The sequence below is a fragment of the Giraffa tippelskirchi genome, chromosome 3 (genome assembly GCF_054371585.1).
Source record: "Giraffa tippelskirchi isolate mGirTip1 chromosome 3, T2T-mGirTip1v1.2.pri, whole genome shotgun sequence".
Lineage (NCBI taxonomy): Eukaryota > Metazoa > Chordata > Mammalia > Artiodactyla > Giraffidae > Giraffa > Giraffa tippelskirchi.
Genome location: NC_137277.1, coordinates 48,001,614 through 48,025,786, shown reverse-complemented (window position 1 = coordinate 48,025,786; position 24,173 = coordinate 48,001,614). Strand labels below are relative to the sequence as shown.

Here is a 24,173-nt window from a genome sequence, read left to right as displayed (position 1 = left end):
AGAAACTGTAATCTCATAAAGATGTCATTGTCGCCAAACTGATCTACAGATATTTGCAGTAAAAATGAAAAAAGAAAAAAAAAATGTCTGAAAATAGCAAATGTTGGAAAGTCCTTAGAAAACTAGGAAAAGAAGCCTGAGAAGAACACACATACTATTGTTCATTACTAAGGTGTATAACAAATTATCCCAAAACTCAGTTGCATAACATAACCATACTTACAGATCCTGAGAGCCCAGAATCCAGACAGGGGATATGTTGTTCCATTCATTTTCAACTGGCTTGAAGGTTGGGGTTGGAATCCTCCGGAGGTTCAGTCTGCGGCTGATGGTAGAAGACGCCACTAGCTCTGGGTTCCTTAGGCATCCCTCCCTCCCTCCCTCCTTCCCTCCCTCCCTCCCTTCTTCCCTCCCTCTCCTCCTTTATCCCCTCACCCCCTCCCGGTTTTAAAACGTGGCTTCCCATATGATAATATACATGTTTCAATGCTATTCTCTCAGAACGTCCCACCCTCACCTTCTCCCTCAGAGTCCATAAGACTGTTCTATGCATCTGTGTCTCTTATTCTGTCTCGCATATAGGGTTATCGTTACCATCTTTCAAATTCCATATATATGCATTAGTATACTGTATTGGTGTTTTTCTTTCTGGCTTACTTCACTCTGTATAATGGGCTCCAGTTTCATCCATCTCGATAGAACCGATTCAAATGTATTCTTTTTAATGGCTGAGTAATATTCCATTGTGTATATGTACCAGAGCTTCCTTATCCATTCGTCTGTTGATGGACATCTAGGTTGCTTCCATGTCCTGGCTATTGTAAACAGTGCTGCGATAAACATTGGGGTACATGTGTCTCTTTCAATTCTGGTTTCCTCGGTGTGTATGCCCAGCAGTGGGATTGCTGGATCATATGGCAGTTCTATTCCCAGTTTTTTAAGGAATCTCCACACTGTTCTCCTTAGTGGCTGTACTAGTTTGCATTCCCACCAACAGTGTGAGAGGGTTCCCTTTTCTCCACACCCTCTCCAGCATTTATTTCTTGTAGACTTTTGTATAGCATGTATATTATCATATGTGAAACAGAACACCATTCCAGGTTTGATGCATGAGACAAATGCTCAGGGCTGGGGCAATGGGATGACCCAGAGGGATGGGATGGGGAGGGAGGTGGGAGGGGGGTTCAGGATGGGGAACACATGTAAACCCATGGCTGATTCATGTCAATGTATGGCAAAAACCACTACAACAATGTAAAGTAATTAGCCTCCAACTAAAATAAATAAATTTATTAAAATAAATAAATATATAAATTGGACCAGCATGGAAGGCTAAAAAAAAACAAAACCAAAATATTGTAAATCAAATATAGCCAAGAATTTTCAACTATTAAAGCACAATATGTTCACAAAAACTTTGCAAAGGTAACTCCTGCTCTCATTGGTAGGTGCCTGTTTCTGTCATTTATGTCTAGGGTGTTTAAGAAACAGAGAAAGAGATTATCCCTGGAGGTACTATCCATAATGAACATTTGACATATTTCACATATTAGTTTCATTACTTTGTCAAGATCATTATTCTAAAACAATAGAATCCTGAAGAAAATCTCTTGCCTCTTTGAAGAGAACAGATTCTGAGACAAAAAGAGTGCACAGAGAAGGAATGCTAATCTTTATTTCTGTTTTAAAAAGCAATTGTTTTCTCTTATCTCAAACTCACATGCATAGGAGGATGTGCTTCCATAAATAACTATTTTTTTGAAGGTGATTTCTATATTTGTACTGTTATCCTTTTATTCTACTTGTTCATTTTATAAAAATTGAATAAACAAAAATCAAATAAACGTAAAAAAAAATAAATAAAACGCGGCTTCCGAGAGTTTCAAAGTCTGCAGGTTCCGATCACAGGACTTAGACCGGTTGAGCGGCACAAACATCTATTACCATAATTACCATAAAAAAGCGGGCCTAAGAAAAATGTCAAGAAAATCGTACACGTTTGAGAGAAGCCAACGGAGCCGGCTCCGGACCGAACATCCTAGATAGTCCCGAGGTACTCCTCGGGGAGTGTGTCCGAATCTGCCTCCGGATCTCCGCGCCGCCCTCGTTTAGGTGCACAGACGGCTCTTACCCGGTCCCCAGCGGCTACTGGGCTTTAAGTCCAGGGGACAGCGGTGCGGCCGGAGGGAGGCGAGTAGAGCTGGAGAGAGTCTCGAGTAGCAAACCTGACACCTCTTCGGCTGTGATGAGCCAAATAAAAGACAGTTGAGCAAACGCTCAGGGTGGGTCCCGGCGCGTGGGGGACACTGCCTGACAAGCTGATTGGCTGCCGCGCTAAAGGGCGGGAAGGGCCGCTGGCGGATGGGGACGCCGAGCCCGGAAGAACAGCGACCCGGCCCAGAAAGCGGACCTCGCCCGTTTCGTTCTTTCTTTGTTTTCTTTAAGTGAGCTTCCTTCTTTTAGCCCTACCGTGCAGAATATCTTAGAAAGTACAGATAAGCAGGTACAGAAGGAGAAATCTCCCGCCACCACTCAGACACTCACGTGTTTAAAGCCCAGGCGCTTCGCTCGCAAAGTTTCGGGGGGCGGAGGCGGCCTTACCATTGGCTGAATGTGCCAGCTCGTCTAGCGTTTACCAGCTCGCCTTCCAAACTGGGGACAACAAGGATCCTGCAAACTTCTGAGCAGCGCACCTGGGTAAGTTTGTCCCCACCACCCCACCCCACCCCACCCCACCCCCGCCCCCGCAATTGCCAAACGGGCTTCCCTGGTGGCTCAGTTGGTAAAGAATCTGCCTGCAATGCAGGAGACCCCGGTTCGATTCCTGGGTCGGGAAGGTCCGCTGGAGCAGGGATAGGCTACCCACTCCAGTATTCTTGGGCCTCCCTTGTGGAGACCTGGGTTCGATCCCTGGGTTGAGAAGATCCCCTGGAGAAGGGATAGGCTACTCACTTCAGTATTCTTGAGAGATCCCCTGGAGAAGGGATAGGGTACCCACTCCAGTATTCTTGAGCGTCCCTTATGGAGGCCTGGGTTCCATCCCTGGGTTGGGAAGATTCCCTGGAGAAGGGATAGGCTACCCACTCCAGTATTCTGGCCTAGAAAATTCCATGGATTGTGTTGTCCATGGGGTGGCAAAGAGACGGATATGACTGAGCGACTTTCACTTTCACTATTGCCACATATTTGAACCTCAGCTTCTTATCCTAAGTCTAATCCAGCAGTCCCCAACCCTTTTTGGCACCTTTCTTTTAGAGAAAGACATTTTTACCACCACCATGGTGGGGATAGGGGTGGGGTGAGGGGGTGTGATTTTGGCAGTAATTCGAGTGATGGGGAGCAGCACGTGAAACTTCCCTCACTGGCCAGCAGCTCACTTCCTGTTGTGCCCCGCCCCACCCCGGGCCTAACAGACCTCGGACAGATACTTGGTCTAGTTCACGGGCTCCCTGTCACTCTCATTACTGCCAAAAACAGCACAACCCCACCCAGCCTGCTCACAGGCACACCCTGGCCCGCTGTGCCCTCGCCTCTGAGTCTTGGCTCCGTGACTCCTATCTTGGTAGCAACATCTACCAAAAACCTACAGATGGTTAAGAACTTGGGATCCGGACACTTGGGAACTTGAGGTCAGGGCTGGACGTCTTCCCCGGCATGGGCCTAGGGAGAGGAAGTTGAGGTCTTAGCAGCATCATATCACAGGGAGGGAGGAAGGGCAAGGGACAGGTCAGGCATAAGGGGAGTTACGGTTCTGTGGGTAAAAATGTGGCTGGCAGTCTCTGGTGAACTGTCTTCTAAATCCAGAAAGAGAAACCAAGCCCTTAGTGCTCTTCCAGAGTTTATAATCTGAAAGGGAGTGGGGAGAAGAAGAACTATGCCCTTTTAAACTAAATGCAAAGTGCTAAAGGAGAAGGCCAGAGAATGCACCATATGTTTGTGATCTGTGGTTTGTGTGTGTGTGTGTGTGTGTGTACGTGTGTGTGTTTGCACCTTGGTGTTTATTTCTCAAGAGTTAGTTCCTGTCACTTCTGTCCCACCTATCTGTGCAGTTGCCACCAACCTGCATTCTGGCATAACTAAGGAGATGTGAATGCCATCCCATTGCCCGTTAAAAATGGCTAACAACTCAGGCTAAATCCCCAATCCAGGTCAGAAAGAATTTCCCCCAAAGTCTGAAGTGTGGAAGATTTCAAAAATGACTCACCTGTAAAACTAGATCCAAGGTTCCAGGTGAGGTCAAGGATTTTTAGGCCTTAAGGGATATGGTAAGCTTTAGTTCCAGTATATTTAAGGACTGTGTTCCACCACCTAAAGGCAGTGGTTTTGAAATGAAGAAAGTTCTCCATAGTTACAGAGTTGGACTGCTACGGCCAGGATGTCATGCTCACCCACAAGCTCTGGGTCCTTTCTCTATATGGTGTCTCAGTTCCAGCTTCCGTGGGTTCCAGGTTGCCCAGCAGGATGAGAAGGCATCCTCCTTAAGCACTTTGGGGGTGAGAGGGTACATATGGTGAGTGAACCAGAAGGGTTCACCAGTGGTAGGGCCTGATGCAGAGGGTGTTAAGGTTGGGAGGAAAGGTGAGAGGACTCTAGATGTGGAAGCTACAAGAAGACTCTCCTTGGCAGGGCTTGTATTACCAGAAGATGCTAGGACTGGGACTGTGTTCTTGGGCATGAGTAGAACTGATTCTCCCTTTGGGATAGAGAAGGAGAATCTTTTCTGTCAGGTCAGCAGAAAATGTGGACCTATGTTTGAGGCAGCCCTCATGTCTAAGAAATACAAAGAAACTGGGTCTAAAGAATACTAGTTGTACTGAAATATTATGGAGAAAGCACAGGATGGCAGGCATACGTATCTCTCTCTGCTCTTTTTCTTTTATTAATTTATTTTAATGATTTTATTTTTAAATTTTTATTCTATATTTGAGTATAATTGATTGACAATATTGTGTTAGTTTCAGGTGTACAGCAAAGTGACTCCCTTATACATGTATCTGTTCTTTTTCAAATTCTTTTCCCATTTAGGTTATTACAGAATATTGAACAGAGTTCCTTGTATGTACAAATACAGTAGGTCTTTGCTGGTTATCTGTTTATGCAACATTAAGACTTTTATTAAGGTTTATAATTAAATGACTTTGTTTAGCTGGCTTTATCATTGTTTATCTACCAGGAGAGGATACTTACTCTGTTAGTATCTCTTTTGGGGAAATGTTCCTTCCTTCAGGGCTTCCCCGGTAGCTCAGCTGGTGAAGAATCCACCTGCAATGCGGGAGCCCTGGGTTCGATCCCTGGATTGGGGAGATCTCCTGGAGAAGGGAAGGGCTACCCACTCCAGGATTCTGGCCTGGAGAATTCCATGGACTGTGTAGTCCATGGGGTGGCAGAGTTGGGCACGACTGAGTGACTTTCACTTTTACTCACTCCTTCCTTCAGGGTCATGTTCAAAAAGCTTTTCTTCTAGGGACCTGGGCCGAGGAGTCCTATTTGAATGGATGACTAGGTCCTCATCTGTTAGAAAGGCATCTTCCATCTGGCTCAGCTCTGAGTTTTGGGACAATGCTGAGGAAATGGTGCTGCCTTCTAGTAGACTTGGAACCACAGCCTTCTCCCTCCAAAAGGTACAGGGCAGAGCCCAGTAATGCTCCTGAAGATGAAGTTGCTAAAGAAAAATCTGGACAACTCTCTGTCTCTGAGTCTGTCTGTGTGTGCCTATTCCCATGTGCTCTTTTGCCCCCTAATAAATGCTTTGCTTGTTTCACTACTTCCCATTTCTCTTGGAAATTCATTTATTCACAGCTGACGGGCCAGGGCCTTGTCACTAGCCACTGATCCCTGGTGGTCTGGTGGCTGGGTTTCAGTCCTCTCATTGCCATGGCGTGACTTCAGCCTCTGGCTGGGAACTGAAATCCTGCTTAAAGCTGCTGTAGGCCGAGGCTACCCGAGATCATATTTGGTGCAGAAACCCAGGAATTCAAGGTAAACTGCAGCCTTCGCCCAGCTGTGGCTTGAGGCCGCTGACTTTTGCTCTTGTCCTCTTCCTCTTGCTTTCTGCTTTGCTTTCTATTCAAGACATGCAGAGCATAAACTCAGTCTGCTCACTGCCTTATGCTGCTGCTGCTGCTGCTAAGTCGCTTCAGTCGTGTCCAACTCTGTGCGACCCCATAGACCACAGCCCACCAGGCTCTGCCGTCCCTGGGATTCACCAGGCAAGAACACTGGAGTGGGTTGCCATTTCCTTCTCCAGTGCATGAAAGGGAAAAGTGAAAGTGAAGTCGCGCAGTTGTGTCTGACTCTTAGCGACCCCATGGACTGTAGCCTACCAGGCTCCTCCGCCCATGGGATTTTCCAGACAAGAGTACTGGAGTGGGGTGCCATTGCCCTCTCCAAACCCTGCCTTATGGGTCCCCTAAAATTGAATGACAAGGGCCACCCTCAAATTAAGGATCCCCCAGGTCATGCAGGTTCACATAATGCTTGAGTGATAGCTGATGCTGTCCGCTGGGACCTGGTGGAAACACGATTTCTGACGGTGAAGGAGCCCAGAGTCTTTCAATCTCTCTGTCCCACATAGCACCATCCACTATGCTTTTCTTTCGCACCTTAGTCCCACAGAAAGCTCTCCATATAAGTGATTCAGACTACCATGAGGGTGTGACTCTCTCTCAGTCTGTCTGCCCATGTGTGTGCCTGTTTATTTTCCTCCTAATAAACACTGTATTTTTTCACTAAAAAAATCTTATACCATTCTTCAGGAAACCATTTGACAATATATATTTAGATCTTTAAATATTTCATCACTGGATCTACTGATTCAACTTTTAGAAATCTCTGTCTGTATATACCTCATCTACTTGCCTAGAGTTTTATAATTTTCACTTATTTATGTACCTAAAACCAAGTGCAACATCATGTTTTAGAGCCAACCTTTATTTCCACAGATCTAGATACTTTCTTCACGTAACATGATTTTTCCCCTAGGGAAAAATCCTCCATTTCTACAACAGAAGAGAAATTATTAATTTTCTGTTCTGGTCTCCATTCCCCATCCTAAAAAGTCTTTACATATATTTGAATCATATTTGTACACTGAATTGAAGTACTTTGTCAGGGGACTCTTAGACTCATTGCAAAATAGAAGATGTAATTAGCCTATCCAAGCCTCAGTATAACTGATCTATGATCCTAGTATAATTTATTGAACAATTAAGAGCAAATTCAGGGTACTTCCTTAGTGGTCCAGTGGTTAAGACTTTGCCTTTCAGTGCAGGGGGTGCAGGTTCAATTCCTGGTTGGAGAGCTAAGATACAACATGCCTTGTGGCCAAAAAAGCAAAACGTAAAACAGCAGCCATATTGTAACAAATTCAATAAAGACTTTAAAAATGGTCCACATCCTCCCCCCAAAAAAATCTTTAAAAAAGCAATTTCCATTCCCAGTTGTAGAAAAATAAATAGTACTATGCTAATAATATATATGAGGTTATGAAGCAATTAGTAAGGTTTTTAAAAATAGCTAATCATTATTTTACAAAAATGATTATATATAACATATTGTTACACTGGAAAAACAAGATTCAAAACTGTTTGGCAAGTTTAGTATGGATCAGACCATACAAACTCTTCCATTGGAAAAAGCTTATCGTGTTGGGTAAAGTGTTAAAAGAACAGAAAAACAGCTTACATCTCTAATTTATATTATGTAGCTACTATAACTATACAAAAAAGACCTTAATGACCCAGAAAACCACGATGGTGTGATCACTCACCTAGAGCCAGACATCCTGGAACACAGAGTCAAGTGGACCTTAGGAAGCATCCCTATGAACAAAGCTTGTGGAGGTGATGAAATTCCAGCTGAGCTATTTCAAATACTAAAAGATGAAGCTGTTAAAGTACTGCACTCAATATGCCAGCAAATTTGGAAAACTCGGCAGTGGCCACAGGACTGAAAAAGGTCAGTTTTCATTCCAATCCCAAGGAAAGGCAATGCCAAAGAATGTTCAGACTACTACACAATTGCACTCATCTCACACACTAGAACGTAATGCTCAAAATTCTCCAAGCGAGGCTTCAACAGTATGTGAACCAAGAACTGCCAGATATTCAAGCTGGATTTAGAAAAGGCAGCGGAACCAGAGAAATTGCCAACATCCGTTGGATCATAGAAAAAGCAAGAGAGCTCCAGAAAAATATCTACTTCTGCTTTATTGACTATGCCAAAGCCTTTGACTGTATAGATCACAACAAACTGTGGAAAATTCTTCAAGAGTTGGGAATATCAGACCACCACACCTGCCTCCTGAGAAATCTGTATTCAGGTCAAGAAGCAACAGTTGGAACCGGACATGAAACAATGAACTGATTCCAAATTGGGAAAGGAGTATGTCAAGGCTGTACATTGTCACCCTGCTTATTTAACTTATATTCAGAGTACATCATGTGAAATGCCAGGCTGGATGAAGCACAAGCTGGAATCAAGATTGCCGGGAGAAATATCAACAACCTCAGATATGCAGATGACACCACCCTTATGACAGAAAGTGAAGAATTAAAGAGCCTCTTGATGAAAGTGAAAGAGGAGAGTGAAAAAGTTGGCTTAAAACTCAACATTCAGAAAACTAAGATCATGGCACCTGGTCCCATCACTTCATGGTAAATTGATGGGGAGATAATGGAAAGTGACAGACTTTATTTTCTTGGGCTCCAAAATCACTGCAGATGGTGACTGCAGCCATGAAATTAAAAGATACTTGCTTGTTGGAAGAAAAGCTATGACAAACCCAGACAGCATATTAAAAAGCAGAGACATTATTTTATTGACAATTGTCCATATAGTCAAAACTATGATTTTTCCAGTAGTCATGTATGGATGTTACAGTTGGACCATAAACAAAGCTGAGCACCGAAGAATTGATGTTTATGAACTGTAGTGTTGGAGAAGACTCTTGAGAGTCCCTCGGACTGCAAGGAGATCAAACCAGACAATCCTAAAGGAAATCAGTCCTGAATATTCTTTGGAAGGATGAATGCTGAAGTTGAAACTCCAATACCTTGGCCACATGATTCGAAGAGCTGACTCATTGGAAAAGACCCTGATGCTGGGAAAGATAAAAGGCAGGAGGAGAAAGGAACAGAGGATGAGATGGTTGGATGGTATCAGTGACTCAATGGTCATGAGTTTGAGCAAGCTCCAGGAGTTGGTGATGGACAGGGAAGCCTGGCGTGCTGCAGTCCATGGGGTCACAAAGAGTCAGACATGACTGAGCAACTGAATTGAACTGAACTATAACCTTGACACCAATATCTGTCAACAATAATATGAGAAAGGACAATTTTTTGACAATCTCATTCATGATCATAAATACGAATCTTAAACAAAATATTACAAGTCAGATTCAGTATTAAGAAATGATAGCAGGAGGAAGGACTTCCCTGATTGTCCAGTAACTGAGACTCGGTGTTCCCAATGCAGGGGGCCCAGGTTTGATCCTTGGTCAGGGAACTAAAATCTCACATGCTACAATTAAGAGTTTGCATGCCACGATTGAAAGATCCCACATGCCACAAGGAAGATGCCACGTGTTCCAACTAAGATCCAGCATGGCCAAATAAATAGAATAAATAAGTGTTTTTTTAAAAAAGAAATGATTACAGGAGTGATGTCAGCAAAAAGGTGGATAAGGAAGCTTCAACTCCCCATGAAAACATGGGGAAAAAACAACAACCAAGAAACCAGATGAATCAATAGTAAGTGGTTAAAGGCAGTCAAGTGGAAGCTGAAAACACAACATTCAAAACTGTAGGAAACTGCATGACATTTTTGCTTGCCCTTGGCTCAAGCTCTCCCTGGCTTGGCAAGATCTTGGTCTGGAGGGGGTAGCAACTCAGTTCCCACTTCCCTCCTTGATATGGGGGTGCCAGAACAGGCCTTACTTGTGACGTTCTTAAAGACTACCTGAGGGATAGTGTCATTCAGACCCCAGATGGGAAAAAGTGGCAGCCATTCTTTGTGAAATCTTCAAGGAGATTATAAACATACAGATGTCTAGGACAAAAGTTACAGCTGAAGACATACAATAACCATCTAAAGCCTGGAGAAGGAGCTGGGGTGAGATTTTAGGGAAATGAAGGTATTGCAAAGCAACTATGTATATGGAGAAACTGAATAAAGCTCAGGTAGGACTTGTGATCAGAAAAAGACCTGAGAAGATCTTAACCTCTCATGTGAGGCAGACTCACTATGCTCAGACCATGCTCAGCTAATCAGTGAAAGACTGTCCTGGCACAGAGGCAGTTTGCAAAGACTGGGAGAGGGGGCTGTTTTTTTCAGATATCTGATTTTCAACAAAAACTTGTAAGGTGTACAAAGAAACTGGAAAACATTGCCCATGCAAAATAAGAAGGTAGAATGGCAGAACTTTTCCCTGAGGAAACTCATATATTAGACATACTAGATGAAGACTCTAAAACAACTAGATTAAGTATGCTCAAAGAGCTAAAGGATAAAATGGACAAAGAACTAAATAAATCAGGCAAACAGTATATTTACAAAGTAGGAATATCAACAAAAATAATAGAAATTATAAAAAGAAGACAAATCTGGAGCTGAAAAATACAATAACTGAATTGAAAAAAGTAGAGGAATTCAACAGTAGACTTGAGAAGGCATAAGAAAAAAAAAATCAATGAATTTTAAGACAGGACAATTGAGATTATCCAGGTCGAAGAGTGGAAAGAAAAGAATGAAGAGGAGCAAACAAAGCTTTGGGGATTTGTGGGATATTATCACACAGAGCAATACACATTATGGGAATCCAGAAGGAGAAAAGAGATTATTTGAAGAAATAATGACTGAAAATTTCCTAAATTTGGTGCAATATGTGAATCTACAGATCAAGAAGCTCAATAAACTCCCAAGTAGGATAAACCCAAAGAGATTCACACCAAGACATCTTATGATCAAGCTATCAAAGCCAAAGGCAAAGTGTATCTTGAAAGTAGCTAGAGAGAAGCAACTTGTCATATCACAAGGGATCTTCAATAAGATTAATAGCCAGTTTCTCAGCAGAAAACCTTGGAGGCTAGAAGGCAGTGGGATGATATATATTTAAAATGTTAAAAAAAAAAACAAAAAAACCCTGTCAACTGAAAATTCTATCTCTGGCAAAACTGTCTTTTAAAAATAAAGGAGAAATTAAGATAGTCCCAAACAAAAGCTAGAGGAATTTATTTCCACTTTGCTGGCCATAAAGGGGCTGCTGAAGGGAATTCTTCAAGTTAAAGTGAAAGGATGTCAGATAGTAATTCTAATAACAGTTATTGGTAAATGAAAATATGTAGACAAATACTACAAAAGTATTATTATAATTTTGGTTTGTAACTATTTTTATTTTCTATAGGATTTAAAAGAAAAATGCATAAACAATATAAATCTAAGTTACCTGTACATAGTATATAAAGATACAGTTTGTGACATCAGTAACATGAAGTGAGGCAGGGATGAGTTATAAAGAGGTAGAGTTTTTCTATGTGATTGAAGTTAAATTGGAATTAATTTAAGACAGATTGTCATCATTTTAAAATGTTTATAAGGTTTCCCTGGTGGCTCCCAGTGATGAAGAATTTGCCTGCCAATGCAAGAGACACGGGTTGGATCCCTGATCTGGGAAGATCCCACATGCTGCAGAGCAGCTAAGCCCATGCACCGTAACTACTGAGCCTGTGCTCTAGGAACTGGGAGCTGCAACGATTGAAGCCTCAGTGCCCTAGGACCCATGCTCTGCAACAAGAGAAGCCACAGCAATGAGAAGCACGCACACTGCAACTAAAGAGTAGCCCCTACTCGCTGCAACTAGAAAAATGCCCACACAGCAATGAAGACCCAGCACAGCCAAAAATAAACACGCTGCAACTAGAGAAATGCCCGCACAGCAATGAAGACCCAGCACAGCCAAAAATAAATACGCTGCAACTAGAGAAATGCCCGCACAGCAATGAAGACCCAGCACAGCCAAAAATAAACACGCTGCAACTAGAGAAATGCCTGCACAGCAATGAAGACTCAGCACAGCCAAAAATAAACAACATTATTAAGAAATAAACTCTTCATCAAATCCTCTGGGTTTGAGACACATAGTTAAAAAAAATCCCAACACCCATTTATGATTAAAAAACTCTCTGCAAACTAGGAATAGAGCGGAACTTCCTCAAATTGATAAAGAAGATCTACAAAAAAACCTACAGCTAACATCCTACTTAATGGTTAGAAATTTTAAATTTTCCCACCAAAATTAAGTTGAGGTAAAGATATCCCCTCTCACTACTTTTTTTCAACATTATATTGGATGTCCTTACTAAAATAATAATAAAAGAAAGAATAAAGGTATACAGATTGGGAAGAAGAAAGAAAATTGTATTTGTTCACAGATGACATAATCATTTATGTATAAAATTGAAAGAATACATAATAAAACAAAAACTACTGAAACTATAAACAGTTATAGCAAGTTTTCAGGATACAAGGTTAATATACAAACGTCAGTCATTTTCCTATATACGTGCAATGAACAGTGGAGTTTGAAATTAAAAACACAATACCACCTACATTAGCACCACCCAAAATGAAATACTTAGGTATAAATCTTTAAAAATATGTAAAAGATATGTACAGGGAAAACCACACAACCGTGATGAAAGAAATCAAAGTAGAGCTAAACAGAGATTCCATATCTGTGAATAGGTTTTATATTGTCACAATCTCAGTTCTTCCCAACTTGATCTATAAGATTCAATGCAATCCCACTCAAAACCCCAGCAAGTTACTTTGTGGATACCAACAAACTGATTCTATAGTTTATATGGAGAGAAAAACAGAACCTCAAATAGCCAACACAATATTAAAGGAGAAGAACAAAGTTGGAGGACTGATACTCCCCAACTTCAAGAAAGTACTTTAACTTCAATAAAGCTACACTGGTTAAGGCAGCATGGTACTGATGAAAGGACAGAAAGAGATCAATGAAACAGAATAGAGAACTCAGAAATAGACCTGCATCAATACGGCCAGCTGATCTTTGACAAAAGAGCAAAGGCAATACAATGGAGTAAAGTAGTCTTTTCAACAAATGGTGGTAGAACTACTGAACATCCACATGGGAAATTAACAACAAAAAAGCATGTAGACACGGTAACCTTATACACTTCACAAACATTAACTCAAAGTGGATCATGGGATGTATTAACAAATGTAGAATTCAAAATGATAAAACGCCTAGAAAATGATCTAGGAGAAAACCTCGGTGACCTTGGCTGACAATGGCATGGTCCATGAAGTAAAGAATTTATAAATTGGACTTCATTAACATTAAAAAACTTCTGCTCTGAAAAGAAAATGTCAAGAGAATAAGACAAGGCACAGACTAAGAAAAAATACTTCCAAGAGACATAGTTATTGTATTGTTATCCAAAATATGCAAAGAACTCTTAAAATTCAACAATAAGAAAATAACTCTATTTTTAAAATGAGCTAAAAAATCTTAACAAGCATTCACCAAAGAAGATATACAGGTTGCAGATAAGCATATGAAAAGATGATCCATACCATATGTCATCAGGGAAATGCAAATTAAAACAAGATTCTACCACACATCTATTAGAATGGCTAAAATCCAGAACACAGAGAACACCAAATGTTGGCAAGGATGTGAAATAACAGGAACTCATATTCATTGCTGATGGGAATGTAAAATGGCACAGCTGCTTGGAAGACAGCTTGGCAATTTCTTACAAAACTAAACATACTGTATAATACAGCAATTTTGATCCTTGATATTTTTCCAAAGGAAATGAAATTTTATATTTCCACAAAAACCTGCACATAGATGATTTAGCAACCCTATTCATAACTGCCCAAACTGGGAAGCAGTTAAGATACCCTTCAGTGCCTAGTCGCTTCAGTCATGTCTGACTCTTTGTGACCCTATGGACTAGAGCCCACCAGGCTTCTCTGTCCATGCGATTCTCCAGGCAAGAATACTGGAGTGGGTTGCCACTCCCTTCTCCAGTAGATGTTCCCGACCAAGAGATCGAACCCATGTCTCTTCATGTCTCCTGCTTTGGCAGGCAGGTTCTTTACCACTGGAACCACCTGGAAAGCATCCTTAGTAGGTGAATGGATGAATAAACTGTGGTGTATTCAGGCAATGGAATATTATTCAGTGTTAAAAATAAGTAAGCCTGGATGGGAGGGGAGTGTAGGGGAGAACAGATACATGTATATGTATGGCTGAGTCCCTTTGCTGTTCACCTGAAGCTATCACAACATTGTTAATTAGCCATACCCCAATACAAAATTAAAAGATTTTTTTAAAAATAAGTGAGTTATCAAGCCATGAAAAGACACAGAAGAACCTTAAATGCATATTATCAAGTGAATAAAGTCAGTTGAAAAGACTATACTGTATGACTCCAATTATATGACATTATGGGAATGGCAAAACTAAGACAGTAAAAAGATCAGTAGTTGTCAGGGATTGAGGGTTGCAGAGAGGAGAACACGTGAGGCACAGAAGATTTTGGGGGTGAACGTGAAAACGTTCTGTATGATAGTATAATGATGGATACATGTTATTATACATTTGTCCAAACCCATAGAAAATTCAACACCAACAGTGAACCCTAAGGTAAACTATGGGGAAAAAATAAACACAAAGGAAGGCATTAAAATAGGAAATGAGGAAAACATAGGCAGAACATCTTCAACATAAATCACAGCAACATGTTTTTGGATCTCTCTCTTAGGGTTATTTCTCCACTGATCTCCATTAGCATATTGGGCACCTACTGACCTGGGGAGTTCATCTTTCAGTGTCCTATCCTTTTGCCTTTTCATACTGTTCATGGGGTTCTCAAGGCAAGAATACTGACGTGGTTTGCCATGCCCTTCTCCAGTGGACCACAATCTGTCAGACCTCTCCACCATGACCCATCCACCTTGGGTGACCCCACAAGGCATGGCTTAGTTTCATTGAGATAGACAAGGCTGTGGTCCGTGTGATCAGATTAGCTAGTTTTCTGTAGTTTTAATTTTAGTGTGTCTGCCCTCTGATGCCCTCTCGCAACACTTACCGTCTTACTTGGGTTTCTCTTACCTTGGGCCTTGGGTAATTCCTCTTGCCGCCGCCACCGCCGCCGCCGGCCCCAGCCCCCAGCCTGGCCTAGCCTCTCTTGGCTGCCGCCCCCGGCCCCCGGCCCTCGGCCCCCGGCCCGGCTTAGGCCCTGTCAGCCGCTGCCCCCGGCCCCCGACCCAGCCCAGCCCCTCTCGGCCGCCACCCCCGGCCCCCGGGCCCCGGCCCGGCCTAGCCCCATGAACAGTATGAAAAGGCAAAAGGATAGGACACCGAAAGATGAACTCCCCAGGTCAGTAGGTGCCCAATATGCTAATGGAGATCAGTGGAGAAATAACTCCAGAAAGAATGATGGGATGGAGCCAAAGCAAAAACGATACCCAACTGTGGATGTGACTGGTGATAGACGCAAAGTCCAATGCTGTAAAGAGCAATATTGCATAGGAACCTGGAATGTTAGGTCCATGAATCAAGGCAAACTGGAAGTGGTCAAACAGGAGATGTCAAGAGTGAACGTTGACATTCTGGGAATCAGCGAACTAAGATGGACTGGAATGGGTGAATTTAACTCAGATGACCATTATATCTACTACTGTGGGCAAGAATCCCTTAGAAGAAATGGAGTAGCCATCATGGTCAACAAAAGAGTCTGAAATGCAGTAATTGGATGCAATCTCAAAAACGACAGAATGATCTCTGTTCGTTTCCAAGGCAAACCATTCAATATCACGGTAATCCAAGTCTATGCCCCGACCAGTAACGCCAAAGAAGCTGAAGTTGAACAGTTCTATGAAGACCTACAAGACCTTCTAGAACTAACACCCAAAAAAGATGTCCTTTTCATTATAGGGGACTGGAATGCAAAAGTAGGAAGTCAAGAAACACCTGGCGTAACAGGCAAGTTTGGCCTTGGAGTACAGAATGAAGCAGGGCAAAGGCTAATAGAGTTTTGCCACGAGAACGCACTGGTAATAGCAAACACCCTCTTCCAACAACACAAGAGAAGACTCTACACGTGGACATCACCAGATGGTCAACACCGAAATCAGATTGATTATATTCTTTGCAGCCAAAGATGGAGAAGCTCTATACAGTCAGCAAAAACAAGACCAGGAGGAGACTGTGGCTCAGATCATGAACTGCTTATTGCCAAATTCAGACTTAAATTGAAGAAAGTAGGGAAAACCACTAGGCCATTCAGGTATGACCTAGATCAAATCCCTTATGAGTATACAGTGGAAGTGGCAAATAGATTTAAGGGACTAGACCTCATAGACAGAGTGCCTGATGAACTATGGACAGAGGTTCGTGACATTGTACAGGAGACAGGGATCAAGAAAATCCCCATGGAAAAGAAATGCAAAAAAGCAAAATGGCTGTCTGAGGAGGGCTTACAGATAGCTGGGAAGAGAAGAGAAGTGAAAAGCAAAGGAGAAAAGGAAAGATATTCTCATCTGAATGCAGAGTTCCAAAGAATAGCAAGGAGAGATAAGAAAGCCTTCCTCAGCGATCAGTGCAAACAAATAGAGGAAAACAACAGATTGGGAAAGACTAGAGACCTCTTCAAGAAAATTAGAGATACCAAAGGAACATTTCATGCAAAGATAGGCTCGATAAAGGACAGAAATGGTATGGACCTAACAGAAGCAGAAGATATTAAGAAGAGGTGGCGAGAATACACAGAAGAACTGTACAAAAAAGATCTTCATGACCCAGATAATCATGATGGTGTGATCACTCACCTAGAGCCAGACATCCTGGAATGTGAAGTCAAGTGGGCCTTAGAAAGCATCACTACGAACAAAGCTAGTGGAAGTGATGGAATTCCAGTTGAGCTATTTCAAATCCTCAAAGGTGATGCTGTGAAAGTGCTGCACTCGATATGCCAGCAAATTTGGAAAACTCAGCAGTGGCCACAGGACTGGAAAAGGTCAGTTTTCATTCCAATCCCAAAGAAAGGCAATGCCAAAGAATGCTCAAACTACCGCACAATTGCACTCATCTCACACGCTAGTAAAGTAATGCTCAAAATTCTCCAAGCCAGGCTTTAGCAATACGTGAACCGTGAACTTCCAGATGTTCAAGCTGGTTTTAGAAAAGGCAGAGGAACCAGAGATCAAATTGCCAATATCCGCTGGATCATCGAAAAAGCAAGAGAGTTCCAGAAAAACATCTATTTCTGCTTTATTGACTATGCCAAAGCCTTTGACTGTGTGGATCACAATAAACTGTGGAAAATTCTGAAAGAGATGGGCATACCAGACCATCTGACCTGTCTCTTGAGAAACCTGTATGCAGGTCAGGAAGCAACAGTTAGAACTGGACATGGAACAACAGACTGGTTCCGAATAGGAAAAGGAGTACGTCAAGGCTGTATATTGTCACCCTGCTTATTTAACTTATATGCAGAGTACATCATGAGAAACGCTGGGCTGGAAGAAACACAAGCTGGAATCAAGATTGCCGGGAGAAATATCAATAACCTCAGATATGTGGATGACACCACCCTTATGGCAGAAAGTGAAGAAGAACTAAAGAGCCTCTTGATGAAGGTGAAGGAGGAGAGTGAAAAAGTTGGCTTAAAGCTCAACGTTCAGAAAGCTAAGATCATGGCATCTGGTCCCATCACTTCATGGGAAATAGATGGGGAAACAGTGGAAACAGTGTCAGACTTTACTTTTTTGGGCTCCAGAATCACTGCTGATGGTGACTGCAGCCATGAAATTAAAAGACGCTTACTCCTTGGAAGGAAGGTTATGGCTAACCTAGATAGCATGTTTAAAAGCAGAGACATTACTTTGCCAACAAAAGTCCGTCTAGTCAAGGCTATGGTTTTTCCAGTGGTCATGTATGGATGTGAGAGTTGGACGGTGAAGAAAGCTGAGCGCCGCAGAATTGATGCTTTTGAACTGTGGTGTTGGAGAAGACTCTTGAGAGTCCCTTGGACTGCAAGGAGATCCAATCAATCCATCCTAAAAGAGATCAATCCTGGGTGTTCATTGGAAGGTCTGATGTTGAAGCTGAAACTCCAATACTTTGGCCACTTCATGCGAAGGGTTGACTCATTGGAAAAGACCCTAATGCTGGGTAGGATTGGGGGTGGGAGGAGAAGGGGACGACAGAGGATGAGATGGTTGGATGGCATCACCGACTCGATGAACATGGGTTTGGGTAGACTCCGGGAGCTGGTGATGGACAGAGAGGCCTGGCGTGCTGCAATTCATGGGGTCGCAGAGAGTCGGACACGACTGAGCGACTGAACTGAACTGAACTTAGGGTTATGGAAATAAAAGGAAAAATAAACAAATGGACCTAACTAAACTTAAAACACTTTGCACAGCAAAGGAAACCATAAACAAAATGAAAAGACAACCCATAAAATGGGAGAAAATATTTGCAAACAATGTGACTGACAAGGGTTTAATTCCCAAAGTATACAAACAGGATATATAACTCAAATGTCAAAAAAACAACCCAATCAAAAAGTAGTCAGGAGACCTAAATAGACATTTATCCAAGATAGATAGCCAACAGGTACATGAAAAGATGCTCAACATTGCTAATTATAAGAGAAAAATGAAAATCAAAACTAGAATGAGGTATCACTTCACACCGGTCAGATCTGACCATCATCAAAAAGTCTACAAACAATAAATGCTGGGGAGGGTATGGAGAAAAAGGAACCCTCATACACTGATGGTGGGAATGTAAATTAATGCAGCAGCTATGGAGAACAGTATCCATATGATCCAGCAATCCCACTCCTGGGCCGTTTTCTAGGGAAAACTAGTTCAAAAAGATACATGCACTTCAGTATTCATAGCAGCTCTGCTTACAGTAGCCAAGGCATGGAAGCAGCCTGAATGGCCACTGACAGGTGAATGGATAAAGAAGATGCGTCATATCAATATATATACATATACACAAAATGGCACATTACTCAGCCATAAAAAGGAATGAAATAATGCCATTTGCAGAAACATGGGTGGACTTAGAAATTATCATACTAAGTGAAGTAAGTCAGACAGAGAAAGACTAATATCACATGATATCATTTATATGTGGAATCTTAAAAAAAACAATTCAAATGAACTTACTTACAAAACAGAAATAGACTCACAGACATAGAGAACAAACTTACGGTTACCAAAGGGAAAAGGCAGGGGGAGGCATAAATTAGGATTAACATATACACACTAGTATATATAAAATAGATAACCAACAAGGGCTTACTGTATAGTACATGAAACTGTATTCAATATCTGTTAATATCCCACAATGAAAAAGAATCTGAAAAAGACTAAACTTAACATACACACACACACACACATATATGTATGTATAACTGAATTACTTTGCTATACACCTGAAACTATCACATTGTAAATCAACTATACTTCAGCTAAAAAAGAAAGGAAGGAAGGAAGTAGAAAAAAAAGCAAAAGGATAACTGGATGAATGTAAGTTAAAGGATCTCATTCAACGCTTCAACAAAATAATAAAGACATAATATATTCCTAAAAAAATAAGAAATGAGGGTCAAAAGAAGATGAAATGAAGATGGCTTCACTGGTGAATTCCACCTGGCTAAACTTTTTGTGTGTGTGGGATTCTTGCCAATAAAAATAATTTCTCAACTAAAATCAGAACATTAGCACCATTCTGGCTATCCAGTCTCAATCCTGTGCAAGAAATACTGTTTCAACCAGTGAGGTGATCCACTTGCCAGGTATCTTAATTTGTTCATGCTGCTATCACAAAATGTCATAGACTGGGTGGCCTATAAACGATAGAAGTTTATTTCTTACAGTTATGGAAGTTGGTGCAGCAGATTTGGTGTCTGATGAGGGTGGCTTCTTGGTTCTTAAATGACTGTCCTTTCTCTGTCCTTACATGGTGTAAGGGGTCAGGCAGCTCTATGGGGAACCTTTGGTAAGGATACTAATCTTATTTATGAAGGCACCACCCTTATGACCTAATCACATCACACCCCAAACATCATCACACTGGGGATCAGGTTTCAACATGTGAATTTTAGGGGCACACAAAATTTATAGTACCAGGCTATTCTCTGGAACCAGGATCCAGTCTTGAGGTCCCAGGACAACATGTTGGCGTGAGTCCCAGGGCTCCTTGGGTAGAGGCCGTTGAGAACTCCAAAGGGAGGAAAGTTGGACCTGAAACCTTACAGTGTTGTCCAGGCTTGAGCAACCTTCCAGGATGACAGTGCTGGCCCTGGCTGGTCCCAGGCACTGAAAGGGCTCAGAAAATTTCATGGAAGACATTCCAGAGCATAAAGAGTGCTCTGCACCCTGGAAGTTCAGAGTCCACGGCAGGAACCAGCCCCACACCTTTCCTCTTGGTGTTCTGATTAGGAGCCCCCACCTGATTTCCTGTAGTTTGAAAACAACCACTCTAAACTTCCTGGTGGCTTCCCTGGTGACTCAAACAGTAAAGAATCTGCCTGCAATGCGAGAGACCTGGGTTCCATCCCTGGATTGGGAAGATCCTCCCTGGAGGAAGGCATGGCAACCCACTCCAGTATTCTTGCCTGGAGAATCCCCATGGACAGAGGTTGTGGTCCATGGGGTCACAAAGACTCGGACACAACTGAGCGACTCAGCACACAGCACAAAGAGTTATTTTCGATGTCCAAAGCAGACCCAAAGTTATTTTCAATGTCTCAGCTCTGGCTGCTGTAACAAAACTATCCTAGACTGGGTGGCGTATAAACAACAGAAATTTATTTCTCACAGTTCTGGAGGCTGGGAAGTCCAAGATCAAAGGTACCAGTGTGGTCAGGTTCTAGTCTTGTTGAAAAGAGGGTCCTTTTCTGGTTGCAGACTACTGACTTTTCATGACATGGTAGAGAGCAGAGAAGAGAAGCAAGCTGTCTTGTGATTCTTATAAAGGCATTAATCTTATTCATGAGTGCTCGAACCTTATGACTTCATCTGATGCTAATTACCCCCCAAAGGCCCCACTTTCTAATACCTTCAGCATGGTAGAGCAGGGTTTCAGCATATGAATTTTGGAGGGACACAAATGTTCAGTCCATACAGTTATTTACATATATATGATCAAAAGTTTATGGAGACTGAGGTGGTATCTACAAACCTACAGCTGAGCTTCCTCAGGATAGTGGTCCAGCAATGGATAGGAGTATTCGGACCCGTGGTGTAGTGATTCCTACCCGTGATAAACTTTACACTCAGTTGTCTCTAGGCCATATAGCAAAACTGTAATCCCAATAAACCTTAAAGGGACAGAGCTAATGGATTATGTATATAGTTATACAGGGCTTCCCTCATAGCCTAGTCGGTAAAGAATCTGCCTGCAATGCAGGAGACTGGGGTTTGATTCCTGGGTCGGGAAGATCTCCTAGAGAAGGAAATGGCAACCCACTCCAGCATTCTTGCCTGGAGAATCCCATGGACAGAGGAGCATGGCAGGCTACAGTCCATGGGGTCACAAGAGTCAGACATGACTTAACGACTAAAGAGAGAGAGAGAAAGAGAGAGATAATTATACTAAAGCAGATGTTTTTGTATATAAGAATTTTACCTCATTGGAAATATGTGGCTATGTGATATCTGAAAATAGAAAATAGAAAATCTTGGCCCACTTTGCTTAAAGATCATGGCCAAAATTTGTGAATCTGATTCATCCTTGCAGGAAGGAAAAATCACTAAAATGGCATATTGTACCAACACAACATTGTAAAGCAATGTTGCTTTAGGACTAAAAAAAAGAAAAAAAATGGTATATTGCTAGATGTCTTTATACTCCCAATGATAATTTCCCCAAAGGATTCCTCAATAAGATAATTAAGATAAAGTTGAAATTATCTTAAAAATTAAAATATATGTAATATATAAAACTAAAACTTGGTTCACTGAGATCAGAAATATAGACAGGCTCTCCTCAGGGCCATATTTAAGAAAAGAAGAGAGAAGTAAGTTGTATATATATATATATATATATATATATATATATACATATATATGTATATATATATGGAATTAGAAAGGATATAATATAAACAGATAAAAATGAGATTCAAACAATTAGAAGAGGGTCATATAAAACTATGGTAAAATATTGAAAAATTTTAGAGGAGTAGAAATTATCACCTTAGTTCAAAATATGTTCAAAAAAACATACTTTGTATCCTTACATGCTATTCAGTGGGATATAGGATAAAGCAAAAGAAAGAATTTTGCTGAGTTTGCCTCACAATACAGAATTTGCTATCTCTTCTGTTCAGGTACTATTTTAAATGGCTGTCTGTTTTACAGAAAAGAATTTCTGCTTGGAAAATTAATGGCTCCTGAGAAAACGACCATCTGTATTGTTTCGGACACTAACTACGCTGAGCTGGTTCTAAATGTGGGGAAGGTCACTTTGGGAGAGAAGAATAGAAAAAAAATGAGAGATTCTCAACTGAGAAAAAAGCAGAATGAAAGCCTCTCAAAATCTGTGGTTACTTTGCTGAATTCTGGAGGGGGAATGAGCAAGATTGAAATTGAGAATGAAGATTATAGTTATGAAAAAGATGGAATAGGATTAGATTTGGAACATTCTTTAGCCGATATGGTTCCAATTGTTCATAAATACTTTGACTTTATGAAACAAGGTAAATATTTTCTGATTTTTGTCAAATCGTGGAGCTCCAAAATCCCTGGGATGAAGATTGCCACCTTGAGTTCCAATTTGTACAAAAGAGATATAACCTCTGTAAATGTCATGAATGCTACTGTGGCACTGGAATTCCTCAAAGACAGGGTAGAAACTAGAGAGAGATTTTCTTTAATGTTGAAATCATCTTCAAAGAGGTGCCGAGAAGAAAGAGAAGAAAGTGAAGAAAGTAGCACAAAGGCCTTGGCTTCTGACTTTTTTAATAGAACGCAACTCAGGTACAGAGAAAAACTCACCTTTACTGAATCCACATATGTGGAAATTAAAGATTTCTCAACACAAAAGTTGTTGCAACGCATTAAAGAGATTCTCCCTCAAAATGTTTCTGCATTTGCAAATACTCGTGGGGGATATTTGTTTATTGGTTTAAGTGAAGAAAAACAAGAAGTAATTGGCTTTAAAGCAGAGAAGAGTGAGCTTGACAAGTTAGAAAGAGAAATAGAAAAATGCATCAGCACGTTGCCTGTCTATCACTTCTGTATGGAGAAGAAGAAGATAAATTATTTATGCAAATTCCTTGAGGTCTATGATGAAGAAAGTCTTTGCGGATATGTCTGTATGCTCAAAATAGAGCCATTCTGTTGTGCAGTGTTTGCGAAAAAGCCGGATTCCTGGCATGTGAAAGACAATCAAGTGATGCAGCTGTCTGTGGAGGAGTGGGTCCAACTAATGATGGATCCTGAACCAGGTGAGGAAGGGGGATTAGAAATAATGGTGCATTTGGCTGTGGCAGCAAGGTTTTTTGTTCTCTGAGATTGGGGGCAAGAGCAATGGTCCTCAGATTTCAACACCTAATTTACTAGTCTTTGGTAGATACAAGCAATAGTTTGCTATTTCTACCTGTTTAGAAGGTAGTTATTCCATACACAAAAGTACATTATCTTTTCTCCATAGCACTACCTGGTGTAATTTTTCTTCCCTATCACCTCTACTCACTTTCAAGGAAAGCCTGTGAATTCCTTCTCCCTTTCCCTTCAGAGCTCAGTTTCAGTAACTGACCATTTCTTTCTCTCAGGAATACTTGCCTCTTTTATGTACTTGCTCCTTCATCTTTCTTTACAGCTTTCCCTTAAAACCTCTTCTCTCTTCCTCTCCTGTTTCTTCCATTTGTGGACCAACATATAACCCTAAATTGGACTGATAAGAAAAGGATAATGTTGGTATTTTATCTGATTTTTGGAAAAGAAAAGCCTCCAATGAAATTGGACCAGTACTAGCAACTTAAAAATCTCTGAAATTGCAAGCCTCATCCTTAGAATCTGCACAAAATTCAACTCTCCTTCACTAGCCATCATGTCTTCTAATTTTAATTGCTTTTAAAATGAGCCCAGTTATATGGTAATGTATT

The 24,173-nt window shown here is 41.4% G+C and overlaps 1 protein-coding gene and 1 long non-coding RNA gene across 2 annotated transcripts in view; one reads left to right on the top strand and one right to left on the bottom strand.

Moving 5' to 3' along the window:
• LOC145543311 (uncharacterized) overlaps positions 1–2,263 on the bottom strand; it is a 28,896-nt gene extending 26,633 nt beyond the window's left edge. Inside the window, exons 1-2 of the long non-coding RNA XR_014080633.1 lie at positions 2,132–2,263; positions 224–325 (exon numbers count right to left, since the gene is read on the bottom strand). This is a non-coding gene — a long non-coding RNA (uncharacterized LOC145543311). The remainder of the gene's footprint in view (positions 1–223; positions 326–2,131) is intronic.
• Positions 1–24,173, top strand: part of LOC145543305 (schlafen family member 11-like) — a 78,246-nt gene that overhangs the window by 37,890 nt on the left and 16,183 nt on the right. Inside the window, exon 5 of the mRNA XM_081584443.1 lies at positions 22,426–23,513. Within this exon, the coding sequence (XP_081440569.1) occupies positions 22,426–23,513 (1,088 nt within the window). The remainder of the gene's footprint in view (positions 1–22,425; positions 23,514–24,173) is intronic.